The sequence below is a fragment of the Schistocerca piceifrons genome, chromosome 3, assembly GCF_021461385.2.
Source record: "Schistocerca piceifrons isolate TAMUIC-IGC-003096 chromosome 3, iqSchPice1.1, whole genome shotgun sequence".
NCBI lineage: Eukaryota > Metazoa > Arthropoda > Insecta > Orthoptera > Acrididae > Schistocerca > Schistocerca piceifrons.
The window spans coordinates 747,585,483-747,603,092 of NC_060140.1; the positions used below are offsets into that span (position 1 = coordinate 747,585,483).

The 17,610-nt window shown below is 43.7% G+C and overlaps 1 protein-coding gene across 1 annotated transcript in view; it reads right to left on the reverse strand.

Annotated features, from left to right (window-relative positions):
- LOC124789033 (pickpocket protein 19-like) overlaps positions 1 to 17,610 on the reverse strand; it is a 117,189-nt gene that overhangs the window by 80,038 nt on the left and 19,541 nt on the right. Inside the window, exon 3 of the mRNA XM_047256322.1 lies at positions 6,494 to 6,636. Coding sequence (XP_047112278.1) covers positions 6,494 to 6,636 — 143 coding nt within the window. The remainder of the gene's footprint in view (positions 1 to 6,493; positions 6,637 to 17,610) is intronic.

Below are 17,610 nucleotides of genomic sequence, written 5' to 3' on the forward strand. Positions count from 1 at the left end.
ATACAGTTTATGGTCAGCAATTTCTTTATAAGTTCAGTTGCGCATTTATTTCAGGCGTCAGGTTGCATTCAGGGCAGCATTGCATTTTCATAGAAACAGTTGGCTTCAGTTTGTAGACAGTGTTGAGTAAATGGTATTAGTCTTTGTATAATTCGATATAGTCAGAGTTTTGCACAGTACACGAGTTTAAGTAAGGAATTAGTTTGTGTGGTAAGCTTTTTGAGAGTGTCTGGTAGACAGTTTTAGGAAGATTGGCTCAGACAGAGAGAAGCTGACAAGCGGTTAAGTTACACATTATGTTTCTGAGTGTATCCCACGATTAAACTGATTCTACAGAGAACTAGAAAATGTGCTCTAACATGAAAGTTAAACGTTTCCAGACCCGTATCCACATAACAAATTTTACTCCTGTATGTTCGACGAACATTTCCTGAATGTTAGTCCATACTTTTTTGTGATATCCTTTGGAGAAACATGTAAGGCTGCTGAAGGTGAACGATGCTCTAGTCACTGTCCGAATTGCTGCTAGATTCGATTCTGCATACCCTGCTAAATTTTCCTCTATCCTAGCTCAGGCCTACCGCTGTGGCCGAGCGGTTCTAAGCGCTTCAGTCTGGAACCACGCGGCTGCTACGGTAGCAGGTTCGAATCCTGCCTCGGGCATGGATGTGTGTGATATCCTTAGGTTACTCAGGCTTACATAGTTCTAAGCCTAGGGGACTGATAACCTCAGATGTTAAGTACCATAGTGCTTAGAGCCATTTGAACCATTTTTTCCTAGCTCAGATTTATCGGGAATCGTTCGCGGAACAAATACGGCTCTAAGTACTATGGGACTTAACATCTGAGGTCATTAGTCCCCTAGAACTTTGAACTACATAAACCTAACTAACCTAAGGACATCACACGCATCCATGCCCGAGGCAGGATTCGAACCTGCGACCGTTGCAGCAGCGCGGTTCCGGACTGAAGCGCCTAGAATCGCTCGGCCACAGCGGCCGGCGCGAAACGAATAGTCTCACATAAGTGGAAGACAACTTAGACAGTCTTCCATATGGTGAGAGTAAAACGAGGGGATCTGTGAATTAGAAACCAATATCGATCGATGAAATCCTTCTGTTGCAGAATCCCCATGCATATTCTACGCACAAACATTGGGACATCCTGGAAAGAAAAGTACGTTTTCCTCAGAAAATCAGTATAGATTTGGAACAAACCCTTCTTGTTAAACACAGCTTGCAAACACTAATTATAGGTGAACTTTCGTCTCACCGTATTTCCGAAAAGCTTTGGTGTATAGCATCGACAACTACCAACCTACATTCTATCAGAGGTGGCATCTTGTGAGATGTGTGGTTGACTTGATGAATTGACTTGATGAATATTTGATTAAGGTAACACTGTGCGATATACTAGACATGCATTGGAAAACGAAAAAAAGTGGAATGGTCTATGGCATTAATGGCCTGGCGATCCCGCCTATGCTTGATCGCCAAGCTAGCTCAAGTCTTTCCAATTGACGTAATTTCGTTAACTTGCGCGTCTTAGTAGAACAGATTAAATGAAATGATCATGACGACACAAACACTCGATCCCAGAGCGAAGTAAATCAATCTCCCCCCGCCCCCTAACGGAAACGAAAGTAACATCGAATGTGCCCCAAGGAAGCGTAAAAGGATCTCCATTGTCTTCCAAACACAAAAACGATTCGTAAGGCAGGATCATCAGAGCTACAAGATTGTTCGCTGAGAATGCTGCTGTCTAGAGAAAAATATTATCGTTGGACAAAAATTGCATTTGGTGTAATGAATGGCGGCTTTCTTTAAATTTTGGTTAATGCGCGGTAACACCCATAACGAGGAAAGCGAAGGCATTGATAGCCAATCAGGAGATCAGTAGTTTATACCTGCAACACGTCACATCGTTTAAAAATTTCATAGTATTGCTAGAAAGCAAAGGGTCTGGGAAAGTGCAGAGCATCTGTTTACAAAATGCTACTGAGACCAGTTCCAGACTTACGCTCGTGGGTCTGGGGTCCTTATCAAATAGAAGTCACAGCAAACAGTGAAATTTTCAATCTGCGCTAATATGAACTTCCTTGCAGCTTAAAACATTGCCCTGGACCGAAAGTCAAACTTGGAGCCTTTACCTCGGGACCTTAGCCTTTTGCCAGCAGGTGCTCTGCACGGTTCAGTCATATTAACGTGGCCGTCGCCTATATTCGACGTCAACGTGAAATAAGCAAGCACAGATGTTATTTGGCAGCATCAGCAGTGGATGGTATATAAAGCGTGTCGGGTATCGCGGAAACCAGCGCAATCGTTGTCATAACGCGGAAACGGAGCGATTTAACTGACGTCCAAAAGGGCATGATCATTGACTTTCGGGCCGAGGGTGAAAGCATTTCCGAAATGGGTAAGTTTGTAAACCGTTCGAGTGCCACTGTGTTTAAAGCATACCGTAAATGGCAAATGACGCTTTCCAGATCCGGCGCCGAGGTACTTGTGGTGCACCACGGGCCGTAGATGACAGGGGTGAACGACGGCTGAAGCGACGCGTACGTGAGAATGGAAGTGCCGCTGACCACCCAGATGAGCCGAGGGGCTACTAACAGTGTCTCCTCAACGAACGTTGGTGCATATGGGCCTCTGCAGCAGGCGCCAGGTTCACACGCCCATGTTGTATGGTAACCGTGAACCTAGAAACGACGGAGAGGCTCCGTCCCCGCCGCAGCCGCAGTGGTCCACAACCCACGACGACTACCGCAGTCCACTTCACCCCTCCGCCGCCCCACACCGAACCCAAGGTTATTGTGCGGTTCGGCCCCCGGTGCAACCCCCATGGAACGTCTCACACCAGACATTGCAACTATCGTCGGAAGGAGCCACGGCTCAGTAGGAAGCGTTATGGCCTCGGGAATGCTTTCGTGGCACTCCCTGGGTGATTGCGTTGTCCTGGAAGGCACAATGGATCAGCACAAGTATACATCTATCCTTGGGGCCATGTACTCACATACGTCTACCAGCAAGATAATGCAACGTGTCACACAGCTGGCAGTGTACATACTTGGCTCGATGAGCAGAAGGATGAGTTTACCGTATTCCACTTGTCACTAAACGTCCCAGATTTTTAAAGCCCTATCGAGAATTTGTGGCACTTCCCCAATCAGGCTGTTCCTGCCATCGATCCCCGACCGAGAACCCTAGCGCAGCTGACCATGCCACTGCAGTCGGCACGGCCGGTACCTTCCAGAACCTCACTGACTCTTCTTGCACGTCTCGCAGCGTCCGCGTTGCAAAAGCTGGTTACTCAGGCTGTTGACAAGTGGTCACATTAATGTAGTTGCATAATGTAATAACTCTGCAAAGCACGTGCCCGCAAAAGGCAATGATTCCGAGTTCTAGTCTCGATCCAGCTCACAGTTTTGATCTGCCAGGAAGTTTCATGACAGCAGACATCGAACGAATTCAGAGACGTGTAGCTACGACCGTTACAAGTCGATTATAGCCTACATGGAAGTGTAACACATATGTTCAGGAAACTTAAATGGGAGCCTTTGGACGTTGTTCTTGCGGAATCCCGGCCGGTAAATTAGTGGAACTGTATTCGAGGGAGGGTAGGCTGTTTAAGTTTTTATATTGGTAACGCCACGTAGCGCTCTGTATGTGCTGTGTGCAGTCTGTGGCTGGTTTGCATTGTTGTTGGAATATCTGGCATTGTAGTGTTGGGCAGTTGGCTGTTAACAGCGCGTAGCGTTGCGCAGTAGGAATTCAATTCTTTGAAAGAATCGCTACTTAATGCGCCAATACTAGCTCATCCAGATCTGTCACAAGATTTCTGCCTTAGCACGGATTCTTCTAAAGTCGGTCTTGGTGCCCATTTATTTCAAGAAGCCACAGAAAATGACACTACCATTCAGAAAACCATTGCTTTAGCTAGCCGAGTGCTAACAAAATCTGAAAAAAAATTATTCCGTTACTGAATTAGAAGCTTTAGCTATCGTTTGGGCATTTAACAAATTCCGTTTCTTTCTTTCTGGTAAGCACGTAAAAGTATACAGTGATTATCGTGCATTACAATTTCTTATGTCTTCAAAATTAAATCATGACAGGTTAAAACGTTGGGCATTGTTTCTGCAAGAATTCCACTTCACAATAGTCTACATTCCCGGCAAGGAAAACATTGTTGCTGACGCACTGTCACGCGCACCGGCTGGGCTTGAGAAAAGTAACACAGAAGGCAACCTCGAAAAAAATTTCAGTATTCTTTACATTCAGAAAGTCGCCTTTGAAAACTTCATCACCACTTCTTTAAAGGACATTGCTCATGAACAAGATAAAGATCCGATTTGGAAAGACATCAAGAGCAAATGGCATGAGAAGACACACACACAGATTCGGCATTATTATCTGGTTAGAAACAACATACTGTTCAAACGCTGCACTGTTGATGACAAACTATGGGTACTTTGCATTCCTGACGATTTTGTTGATAAGCTCATTTGGTACATTCATTTCAGCTATGCACATTTTGGCCCACGAAAATGTTATCATATTCTTCGAACGACTTGTTATTTTAACAATATGGAAAAAAGAATTCGAAGAGTCTTGTCTATTTGTAAACTTTGTCAAAAGGCGAAACCATCTACTATCTACCATCGTGCTCCGCTGTTTCCAATCATTCCTTCTAAATTAAAAGAATTTGCTGCTGTTGATCTCTTGGGACCGCTTGTCAGAACATCTAATGGATTTTCGTACGTTTTAGTCGCTGTTGAACTTACTTCAAAATTTGTTTCTTTCACACCGTTACGTAAAGCCACTGGACGGTCTGTATCCAACGCCTCTGTTAAAAATTTCTTACGTGAAGTTGGACACGTTAGTAAAGTCATTTCAGATAACGGACCGCAATTCAGATCTGCTCTTTGGTCACGCATGCTTCGGAATCATAAAATCAAACCTGTTTTTATTTCATTGTACTCACCACATTGTAACCCCTCCGAACGGATTATGAAAGAAATCAATAAGCTTTGCAGACTTTATTTCACAGAAAGCATCAGCATTGGGACAGATATTTACACTTATTTCAAAACGTGCTGAATGAAATGCCTCATGACTCCACTGTTTTACCACCTACTCTTGTACTGAAGAATGAAGAACCACCGAACAGAATCAGAGAGCTTGTACCTTTCCCGAATACACGTAAACTTCGATACAAAGACATAATTGATTTGGCTATTATAAATATAAAATCAGCAGCAGACAAAAGGAGAAAACTACACGGTAAAGCAAATGCAAAGAAATCATATATTGGTCAGAAAGTTCTCATTAAAGCTCATTCATTGTCACATAAGAAGAAACACTTGAGTCACAAATTCTTTCTAGTTTACAATGGACCTTACAAAATCCGACGTATACCACAAGATAATTGCGTTGAAGTTGAAACTCTGCGTACTAGGAAGAGCAAGGGTTTACACCACATTTCACATGTAAAACCGTTTATTGAAAAATAATCTGCTTTTTAATTTTGTCTTTGCCATATAACTTTTCACTTTACATTGCTAGTATGCTTTGTCAGACTTAGAATCTGTTAATAGGCAACAATCTTTGAAGATAAATATCCAGTCAAGAGCCAAGAGAACTTATTTAAACAGAAATTACGAATGCATTGTTATTGTGAACAGACGACACAGTGTTATTGTGTGTGTACATTCTTGCTTGTTAGTTGCACGATTACGTAACGACTATAAGGCTCACATACTTAGAACAATTATACATGACGGTGTTTAAACTGACACAATATTTTTAGCGCAACGCAATCTGACTTTCAAAAATCCCTACAAAAGAATGGCCCTGACTAACATTAACCTATACCTTTCACAAATCACTTACCTCACCAAAAATCTTCGTTCCTCGAACTACTGCAATACAGCGAGCGCCACTACTGCCAGCTAAATAAAAGATTCAAACTACTGAAGGCACTAACTACTGATAGGCATAGTTAGCAAACGAAAGATTTTGATAGAGAACAAACAACGTATTTACCTCAATAGTGTTCAAAAGTCATAATGTATATAGCAGTTCATGACATCCAGTCTTACAAATTTCAAAACTCCGCCATCTCTCTCCTCACATCCACCACTGCTGGCGGCTCACCTCCAACTGCGCAACGCTACGCGCTGTTAACAGCCAACTGCCCAACGCTACAGTAGCAGATATTCCAACAACAATGCAAACCAGCCACAGACTGGACACAGCACATACAGAGCGCTACGTGGCGTTACCAATATAAAAACTTAAACAGCCTACTTACAATATATCTATCATATATCCGGCGCAGGGATCATCATAATCACATACAGTGATTAGGGTGCTTACGAGGCATGTAGAAAGTTATTGTTCACTCACTTAATAAGTAAATGAAATACGACAGAATTTTCTAATGCACAGAAAAAGAAAAACGTACCGCAAGGATGTATCAAGAGGGACGAACTTACCTTGACATGTGGTTGAATAAGGAGTTAAATGCGAAGCAATATCCTATGTCGGTCAACAGGACTTCGAAGATATCACAGCAGTTCCGCGTCTCGCTACGCCAGTAGCAGGCATTGTGGAAAAACTCCTCGCACTTAGGCATCACCTATTTGAAAGAACACAATCAGCTCTCCGTGTACAGTCGTAGCAGTGCACAAGCACGACCGTATTTTACTGACTATTTTTAAGCTATTAAAAAAATTAACACCGACTAAATCTGCTAACTTGTAAAATTCATGGACATTCACGGTTCTTATTAATAAAAGAAAAAAAAATTCTGTGTGGTTTGGGTGAAGAGATATGATATTTTATCTTGAACAGCTAAAACACAATCTGTCATAAGGTACTGGGTTCTTTAATACAAACAGGAATGCGAAACTTAAGGACGAAAGTAACTGCCAAATAACATAGCTCTACGAAAGTTGTACCACATGCAGGGGTGTACCATAATTAATGGCGTGAACACATACAGTTGAAAGTACACGATACTAGAAGCAAAAAAGTCTCAGTAAACGTAGGGTCGAAAACACATACCTAAAGGCTACGAGAAATTTTTCATCTTCGATACTGTGAAACAAATCTCTTCCACTGCAAGCTCTTTGCTTTCCATATTTTGGGAAGTGATAATATGGACCAAAAGAAGAAAAAAATGTCCAGTAAACATGTGTTCTAAAATGCATACCTTAAAAGTTATGACCAATTGATCGTTAGAAGAGTTGTGTTCCAAAGTACCGATGATGAACAAGTGTTGTAGCTCTTAAGGTATGCATTTTAGAGCACATGTTTACTGGACATTTTCTTTTATTGTTTTGGTCCATATTATCACTTTCGAAAATACGGAAAGCAGATAGCTTGCACTAGAAGAGATTTGCTTCACACTATCGAAGATGAAAAATTTCTCGTAGCTCTTAAGGTACGCATTTTCGACCCCATATTTAATGAGACTTTTTTGCTTCTAGCATCGTGTACTTTCAACTGTGTGCGTTTACGCCATTAATTATGATACACCCTGTGTAGAAAGAACTGCTGCAGTATAGTACAGAAGGTAATAAAGGAACACACAATAAAGAAATGACACTTGTATGCAAAGACAAATTTGCACTTAAGTCACCACGATTGATGATGGTCCTCTGGACACAACAAAAAGTGCAACATGGTTCTAATACCCATGCTGACCACAAGGCTGGTAAGGACTTCTCGTGGCAGGGCGTTCTGCTTCTCCACCAGCATGGATGCCAGCTGCTGGGTTGTCGCTGGCGCATGTGGACGTGCTCCAGTCCGTTTTCTCAATGCATCTCACTCGCGCTCGATGAGATTTAACTCTGGGGAAACGCGCAGGCCAGTCCATTTGCAGATTATCCTCTCGTTCCGAGACTACTCCACCTGCGCCGCTCGATGGTGTCACGCATTAACGTCGATAAAAGTGAAGTCAGGGCTGAGTGCACCCCTGAGAAGACGCGCAGGGAGGAAGACTACAGCATCGCAATAATACTGATCGGTGAGCGTTCCGTGTTAAACGATTTGGAGGTCAGAACGCCCGTGCATCTTATGGCTCTTCACATTATAACACCTAGTCTACCAAAACGATCGTGTTCGACAGTGTTTGACGTATCCTCATTAGCGAGAGGTGGAAATACGTAATGCACCCAGGAACATTGTCGAAGATGATCGTTTTGGTAGTCCACGTGGTATGGTGTGGGGGGATAATGTTGCTTGGGCGTAGTGATCTCAAAATCCGAGAGAGTTAAATCAAGATTGTGTGGTGAAGGTAGTGGGGGAATCCAACAGAATTTTGCAGTTGCTTCCATGGTTGTATGGGCCTGATGATATTGTGTTACAAGCGAAAGTTTGACTTCTTGTCGGTTCTGACTGAAAATTCTAACTTTGAGACTAGTCAGAGACGTCTTCTAACGTTCTGAATTAATAGGCGCTGTAGGCTCGAAGATGTCGAAAAGAACAGCACTTTGCCTGCCCCAGAAAACGGTGCACATTACTTTGCCTGCCGATGCCTGTGACTTGAACTGCTTCTTTGTTGGGTTGAATTTGCATGTCACCACTCCACGTACGGTCTTTTGGATTTCGGCTCGTAGTGGTGACACAATGTCTCGTCTGCGTTGCTGATGGTGGTCAGATTGTTGGCTTGACCCTAGTACCGGTCCAGCAAGTCCCAAGAAGAATTTCCATTTAGTGACATTTTTCGTCTTATGTACCCCTGGGACCCATCTAGCACTCACTTAGCGATAACCGAGGATACGTAACGTCTTATCTAAGGCACTGTAGCAGACATTCATCTGTGCACTCACTTCCTTCGTCGTAATCCAGCGATCATCGATGTGGATCGAGACGCTGTTCATTATGAAGGAAGGCAGTTGGTAGTCCCCAGCGCATCACACCACTCACCTCTAGATTCACTTTTAGAGAGCGTTAATGGATTTCAGTTGGTGCGTTTTGTTCAGCATCGACGAATTCAAGGACCGAGGACACGTCTGTTTTATACGCACGTGAAAGTCAGAAGCCATCTTAGGATGCTCCCCTACTGCTGCAGTCCGCTGCAGGACAACGTTATATTAGCGGGAGGAATCGTGAATTAGTACTACACCAACACAGTCTTGCTCTAACTCTCAGAGGCAACGTACAAAATAGGAAGCTTTAGTTTCGAAATGAACAGGACTGACTGCGGACCTTTGGTACAGAGCCGAGTTGAGGGTCTGAATCAGAGGCTGAGACGGTTCTGCGACCGTGTGGGCTGCAGATTCCTCGACTTGCGCCATAGGGTGGTGGGGTTTCGGGTTCCGCTGGATAGATCAGGAGTCCACTACACGCAACAAGCGGCTACACGGGTAGCAGGGGTTGTGTGGCGTGGGCTGGGCGGTTTTTTAGGTTAGATGGCCTTGGGCAAGTACAGAAAGGGCAACAGCCTCAGCGGGTGCGGGGCAAAGTCAGGACATGCGGGGACCAAGCAGCAATCGGTATTGTAATTGTAAACTGTCGAAGCTGCGTTGGTAAAGTACCGGAACTTCAAGCGCTGATAGAAAGCACCGAAGCTGAAATCGTTATAGGTACAGAAAGCTGGCTTAAGCCAGAGATAAATTCTGCCGAAATTTTTACAAAGGTACAGACGGTGTTTAGAAAGGATAGATTGCGTGCAACCGGTGGTGGAGTGTTCGTCGCTGCTAGTAGTAGTTTATCCTGTAGTGAAGTAGAAGTGGATAGTTCCTGTGAATTATTATGGGTGGAGGTTACACTAAACAACCGAACTAGGTTAATAATTGGCTCCTTTTAGCGACCTCCCGACTCAGCAGCATTAGTGGCAGAACAATTGAGAGAAAATTTGGAATACATTTCACATAAATTTTCTCAGCATGTTATAGTCTTAGGTGGAGATTTCAATTTACCAGATATAGACTGGGACACTCAGATGTTTAGGACGGGTGGTAGGGACAGAGCATCGAGTGACATTATACTGAGTGCACTATCCGAAAATTACCTCGAGCAATTAAACAGAGAACCGACTCGTGGAAATAACATCTTGGACCTACTGATAACAAACAGACCCGAACTTTTCGACTCTGTATATACAGAACAGGGAATCAGTGATCATAAGGCCGTTGCAGCATCCCTGAATATGGAAGTTAATAGGAATATAAAAAAAAGGGAGGAAGGTTTATCTGTTTAGCAAGAGTAGTAGAAGGCAGATTTCAGACTACCTAACAGATCAAAACGAAAATTTCTGTTCCGACACTGATATTGTTGAGTGTTTATAGAAAAAGTTCAAGGCAATCGTAAAATGCGTTTTAGACAGGTACGTGCCGAGTAAAACTTTGAGGGACGGGAAAAACCCACCGTGGTACAACAACAAAGTTAGGAAACTACTGCGAAAGCAAAGAGAGTTCCACTCCAAGTTTAAACGCAGCCAAAACCTCTCAGACAAACAGAAGCTAAACGATTTCAAAGTTAGCGTAAGGAGGGCTATGCGTGAAGCGTTCATTGAATTCGAAAGTAAAATTCTATGTACCGACTTGACAGAAAATCCTAGGAAGTTCTGGTATTATGTTAAATCAGTAAGTGGCTCGAAACAGCATATCCAGACACTACGGGATGATGATGGCATTGAAACAGAGGATGACTCGCGTAAAGCTGAAATACTAAACACCTTTTTCCAAAGCTGTTTCACAGAGGAAGACCGCACTGCAGTTCCTTCTCTAAATCCTCGCACAAACGAAAAAATGGCTGACATCGAAATAAGTGTCCAAGGAATAGAAAAGCAACTGGAATCACTCAACAGAGGAAAGTCCGCTGGACCTGACGGGATACCAATTCGATTCTACACAGAGTACGCGAAAGAACTTGCCCCCCTTCTAACAGCCGTGTACCGCAAGTCTCTAGAGGAACGGAGGGTTCCAAACGATTGGAAAAGAGCGCAAATAGTCCCAGTCTTCAAGAAGGGTCGTCGAGCAGATGCGCAAAACTATAGACCTACATCTCTTACGTCGATCTCTTGTAGAATTTTAGAACATGTTTTTTGCTCGCGTATCATGTCATTTCTGGAAACCCAGAATCTACTATGTAGGAATCAACATGGATTCCGGAAACAGCGATCGTGTGAGACCCAACTCGCCTTATTTGTTCATGAGACCCAGAAAATATTAGATACAGGCTCCCAGGTAGATGCTATTTTTCTTGACTTCCGGAAGGCGTTCGATACAGTTCCGCACTGTCGCCTGATAAACAAAGTAAGAGCCTACGGAATATCAGACCAGCTGTGTGGCTGGATTGAAGAGTTTTTAGCAAACAGAACACAGCATGTTGTTATCAATGGAGAGACGTCTACAGACGTTAAAGTAACCTCTGGCGTGCCACAGGGGAGTGTTATGGGACCATTGCTTTTCACAATATATTTAAATGACTTAGTAGATAGTGTCGGAAGTTCCATGCGGCTTTTCGCGGATGATGCTGTAGTATACAGAGAAGTTGCAGCATTAGAAAATTGTAGCGAAATGCAGGAAGATCTGCAGCGGATAGGCACTTGGTGCAGGGAGTGGCAACTGACCCTTAACATAGACAAATGTAATGTATTGCGAATACATAGAAAGAAGGATCCTTTATTGTATGATTATATGATAGCGGAACAAACACTCGTAGCAGTTACTTCTGTAAAATATCTGGGAGTATGCGTGCGGAACGATTTGAAGTGGAATGATCATATAAAATTAATTGTTGGTAAGGCGGGTACCAGGTTGAGATTCATTGGGAGAGTGCTTAGAAAATGTAGTCCATCAACAAAGGAGGTGGCTTACAAAACACTCGTTCGACCTATACTTGAGTATTGCTCATCAGTGTGGGATCCGTACCAGATCGGTCTGACGGAGGAGATAGAGAAGATCCAAAGAAGAGCGGCGCGTTTCGTCACAGGGTTATTTGGTAACCGTGATAGCGTTACGGAGATGTTTAATAAACTCAAGTGGCAGACTCTGCAAGAGAGGCGCTCTGCATCGCGGTGTAGCTTGCTCGCCAGGTTTCGAAAGGGTGCGTTTCTGGATGAGGTATCGAATATATTGCTTCCCCCTACTTATACCTCCCGAGGAGATCACGAATGTAAAATTAGAGAGATTAGAGCACGCACGGAGGCTTTAAGACAGTCGTTTTTCCCGCGAACCATACGCGACTGGAACAGGAAAGGGAGGTAATGACAGTGGCACGTAAAGTGCCCTCCGCCACACACCGTTGGGTGGCTTGCGGAGTATCAATGTAGATGTAGATGTAGAACCTCGTAGAAATGGCCGCTAATGGTGCTAATCCGTGTTATTCCTTCGACTGTTAATTACAGGATGACACACACGCAAAGGTAAAGCCCGAACGACAAATAAGGTTTGTCGCATGCTTATAGCACTTCCACTTCTGCCACAGCTTCCTTCACCAATGTCATCAGATTCGAAGGGTTAATACATATAATTTAATTTATACATAGGTTTCTGAAGCGAGCCCCCGCTGTCAGCTATAAGACGTTGTTCATTAGGTAATTTCGTTCGTTAATGCGATGTGTGTAAAATTCTATGTCTTGTAGCAATTGTCTAGACAAATCTTTGTCATAGATATCAAAAAGCGTTTGAGACAAACTGCATCCTTGACGTAAGCTTAGACTTGTTATTACTTTATCAATTTCTTTTTTGGCAATGGTTATTTTGGACTTGTACTTAGTGAGTAATTTGAATCACATTGTCTACATTGTATGTCACATGGAGTAATAACGGCGTTATAAATTGAAAAAAGGTACCTCGAATTTTGTACGATACTTTTGCCAGGGTATCTTGTTCTGCTTTGCCACACCAAATGATAATAATTAAATCAACAGCTGTCTACTACAAAAACAGACAGAGTGAGGGTCTCCCTTGTTATGCAGCGACACGAGCTATAGATGTGCGTCCTGAGGAGAAGAAATAAAAATAAATGCTCAACGTCCGCTCCACTACGAGTTCATTGGACAGAGAGGAGGACGTGGAGGACGAGATTAGAAATTGACCATGTTATTTCCAAAGGAACCATCCCCGTATTCACCTTAATCGATTTAAAAAAACCACGGAAATCTGAAAGGGTTGACAGCGCGTCGTAAGCACGACCTGGGCTTAGGGCCACGGCCATAGCTATACCCGTCCCCCCTCCCCCCCTCCCCCTCCTCCCCCCACCAGCCTGCTATACCTGACTTCATACAACACTTAGTATTTGCTAACACATTTTTTATCATTGCCGACTTCAACTGTATCAAACGTTTATCTACAAATGAACGAGCAGCTTAGTTACTTAGTTATATGTTCCTTAGCTCATCTGAACGATTTTTCGTTGAGATGACTGGGAAAGAGTCAGTTTACAGTATACACATACATGGTTAGATTCAATGGATGGCCTCATGCTGGTCTGACTGGCAAAGTGGCCTAAATTTAACATTACTGAACATATGGAAACTAGTTTTTGCTGTCTAAAAATTCTTCTATGCAGTAGAAACAGTTTTACACAAGACCTGATTATAGGTTACATACAAAACTTGCGTTACTACCAGTCAGACTTTTGTATCATTGGACAAATGATCAAAAATTTTTGTTGGTACCTATTCAATTCCTGTCTGAACCACTGACAGTTTTAATAATGGATAATGAAAAAAATGTTCAAATGTGTGTGAAGTCTTATGGGACTTAACTGCCAAGGTTATCAGTCCCTAAGCTTACACACTACTTAACCTAAATTACCCTAAGGACAAACACACACACACACACACACACACACACACACACACACACACACACACACGTTTAGGGTTCCGTAGTTCAATCGGTAAAAACGGAACCCTTATACGATCACTTAGTTGTCCGCCTGTCCGGCTATTAAGAATCTCAAGTTCAAATTTATTTCATATTCTTAGACAGATGGTTCCTTGTTGATGTAAAAGATTTAAGTTTCTAAGTCAATGGAGTCAAAAGATACTGCTATTTATATCACGCATTTTGATACTCCAAAACTCACTCTTTAGAAACTAAAGAGTACTTCCCGTTAACATAGAATCATGAAATTTGGTAAGAAGCAAGTTTTCACACTGCAATTAAGAGCAAAACCCGAAAATTTTTAATTTGTAATTATATCGCATGAGAAAACGTTTTTTGGCATTTTACATCCAACTTTCTGTCCGTCTGTCGCTTTTACTCATGAATTAGAATGTCAAATGCGAAATTACACATAAAATTTAAAGATGAAGCTCAGAATTAAAATATTCTCCAAAGTCTTGGAATTCCCGGGACTGATATTTTGCCAGTACTGATATCAATAACAGGCAAAAATCGTCAAGATTCTCGATTCCCGGGATGGATGTAGGCCTACTATGTATACGAGGTATGTACAGGGTGTTCACAGAAAAGTGTCTAATACTTTGTAAGGTGGTAGCATTCATCGAAACAAGAAAAATAAGTCCAATAGACATGGGTCCGGAAACTCATGCTTTCCGGGATACGCAAGTGTATATAGGAAGGACTGCGTGACGCTTGGTTGCGGTTATTTGTACAGTTGCTGATTGGCGCTCCGTCAAATGTGTCAAATGTCTCACTCACAGTACTCTACCTACTACTAGGTGGTCTGCATTCAGTTGAGTGGTTCGTCGTGTTTGTGTGCCCGGTTGTACAGTGCTGTCAACCCTGGGTTCTTATCACGGTGTTTTACCTTCTTCCTAACATTGATTCTCGTATTGTTTACTGTTATACTGATCTTTGTACGTACAGATTGTGTAGTACATTTACATTTTGTAAGCAATGGAAACCTACTGCTCGACAAGTCAAATGGCGGATATTAGGTATATTGTGCTATGATTTAGCAAGCCCGTGCCCTCTACACTGAAAATATTCACAGCGCAGAGTGCCCTCTGATGAGCGGTTCGCCAGACCTTTCCAGCGTTGAGGGACACAGGTACCCTTGCATTTCGGATGACTGTGGAAGGCCCCGCACAGTCCGCATGCCTGACATGTGGGTTACAATCAGTGGAAGAAACCCCTGGGACGTGCGACGATTAGCAGCAGCACAAGGCGTGTCTCATTCTCTTATCTGAGGGGTACTTCACGAACAACTGCTGTACCCATTTCATCTACAGCGCATTCAGGCCCTAAGACCACCGGATCATGATAGCAGACGGCGGTTCTGTCAGTAGCTGTTACAGAAATGTGCCGCAAATCCACTGTTCACATTCAAGATTTTATTTACCGATGAGGTGGGTTCACATGAGCTGGTATTGTGAATTTTCGTAACTAGCATGTATGGGCAGATACGAATCCACAAGCAATTCAGGAAAGGGGAAATGAACACCGATCCTCAATCAACGTATGGGCAGGCGTACTTGGTGGCAGATTAATAAGGACTAATGCGCTACCACAAAGGTTAACTGGGGCGCATTATGGTGACTTTCTCGTTAATGTATTGCCTATCTTGATGGCGGTTGTGCCATTGCAGCAACGAATACAAATGTAGTTCACACAAGATGGCGCACCAGCACACTTTCGTCAGAATGCGCGCGAACATCTGACGCAGTCACTTCAGGACAGCTGACTTATTCGGAAAGGGAGGGGGGAGGGGACACACCTCGGCCTGCTCGTTCCCCAGACATCAATCCCTTAGACTTTTGGTTATGGGAACACTTCAACGAATTCCTGTTGATACACATGGACAGGCGACATCGGGTCGTTAGGTAGTTGACAATATCAATGAAATTTTCGAACAGTCGTGTAACTGAGATGTTATTTTAATTTATTTTGAAGGCTACCAGTTTCGGCATTTCTCTACGCCTTCTTCAGGCCCAACATGCATCTCTCCAAACAAACAATAGTGTCATACAGTGCCATGAGTCCCTGCATGTCGTGAATTCAATCGTTTCATTAGTGTTTCATTCGAATACTTGAACTGCTACACTATTGGCTATTAAAATTGCTACACCACGAAGATGACGTGCTACAGACCCGAAATTTAACCGACAGGAAGAAGATGCTGTAATATGCAAACGATTAGCTTTTCAGACCATCCACACAAGGTTGGCGCCGGTGGCGACACCTAAAACATGCAGACATGAGGAAAGTTTCCAACCGATTTCTCATACACAAACAGCAGTTGACTGGCGTTGCCTGGTGAAACGTTGTTGTGATGCCTCGTGTATGGAGGAGAAATGCGTACCATCACGTTTCCGACTTTGATAAAGGTCGGATTGTAGCCTATCGCGATTGCGGTTTATCGTATCGTGACATTGCTGCTCGCGATGGTCGAGATCCAGTTACTGTTAGCAGAATATGGAATCGGTGGGTTCAGGAGGGTAATACGGAACGCCGTGCTGGATCCCAACGTCCTCGTATCACCAGCAGTCGAGATGACAGGCATCTTATCCGCATGGCTGTAACGGATCGTGCAGCCACGTCTCGATCCCTGAGTCAACAGATGGGGACGTTTGCAAGACAATAAGCATCTGCACCAACAATTCGACGACGTTTGGAGCAGCATGGACTATCAGCTCGGAGACCATGTCTGCGGTTACCATTGACGCTGCATCACACGTGCTGGATTAGCCGAACGGTCTGAGGCGCTGCAGTCATGGACTGTGCGGCTGGTTCCGGTGGAGGTTCGAGTCCTCCTTCGGACATGGGTGTGTGTGTTTGTCCTTAGGATAATTTAGGTTAAGTGGTGTGTAAGCTTAGGGAATGATGACCTTAGCAGTTAACTGCCATTACATTTCACACACATTTGCTGCATCTCAGACAGGACCGCCTGCGATGGTGTACCCAACGACGAACCAGGGTGCATGAGTGGCAAATCGTCATTTTTTCGGATGAATCCAGGTTCTGTTTACAACATCATTATGGTCGCATCCGTGTTGGGCGACATCGCGGTGAACGCACATTGGAAGCGTGTATTCGTCATCGCCATACTGGCGTATCACCCGGCGTGATGGTATGGGGTGCCTTTGGTTACACGTCTCGGTCACCTCTTGTTCGCATTGACGGCACTTTGAACAGTGGACGTTACATTTCAGATGTGTTAGGACCCGTAGCTCTACCCTTCATTCGATCCCTGCGAAACCCTACATTTAAGCCGGATAATGCACGACCGCATGTTGCAGGTCCTGCACGGGCCTTTCTGGATACAGAAAATGTTCGACTGCTGCCCTGGCCAGCACATTCTCCAGATCTCTCACCAATTGAAAACGTCTGGTCAATTGTGGCCAAGCAACTGGCTCGTCACAATACGCCAGTCACTACTCTTGATGAACTGTGGTATCGTGTTGAAACTGCATGGGCAGCTGTACCTGTAACCGCCATCCAAGCTCTGTTTGACAAAATGCCCAGGCGTATCAAGGCCGATATTACGGCCAGAGGTGGTTGTTCTGGGTATTGATTTCTCAGGATCCATGCACCCAAATTGCGTGAAAATGTATTACATGTCAGTTCTAGTGTAATATATTTGTCCAATGAATACCCGTTTATCGTCTGCATTTCTTCTTGGTGCAGCAATTTTAATGGCCAGTAGTGTATCAAGTCATGACATTCAGTGATTTATGGCACTATAT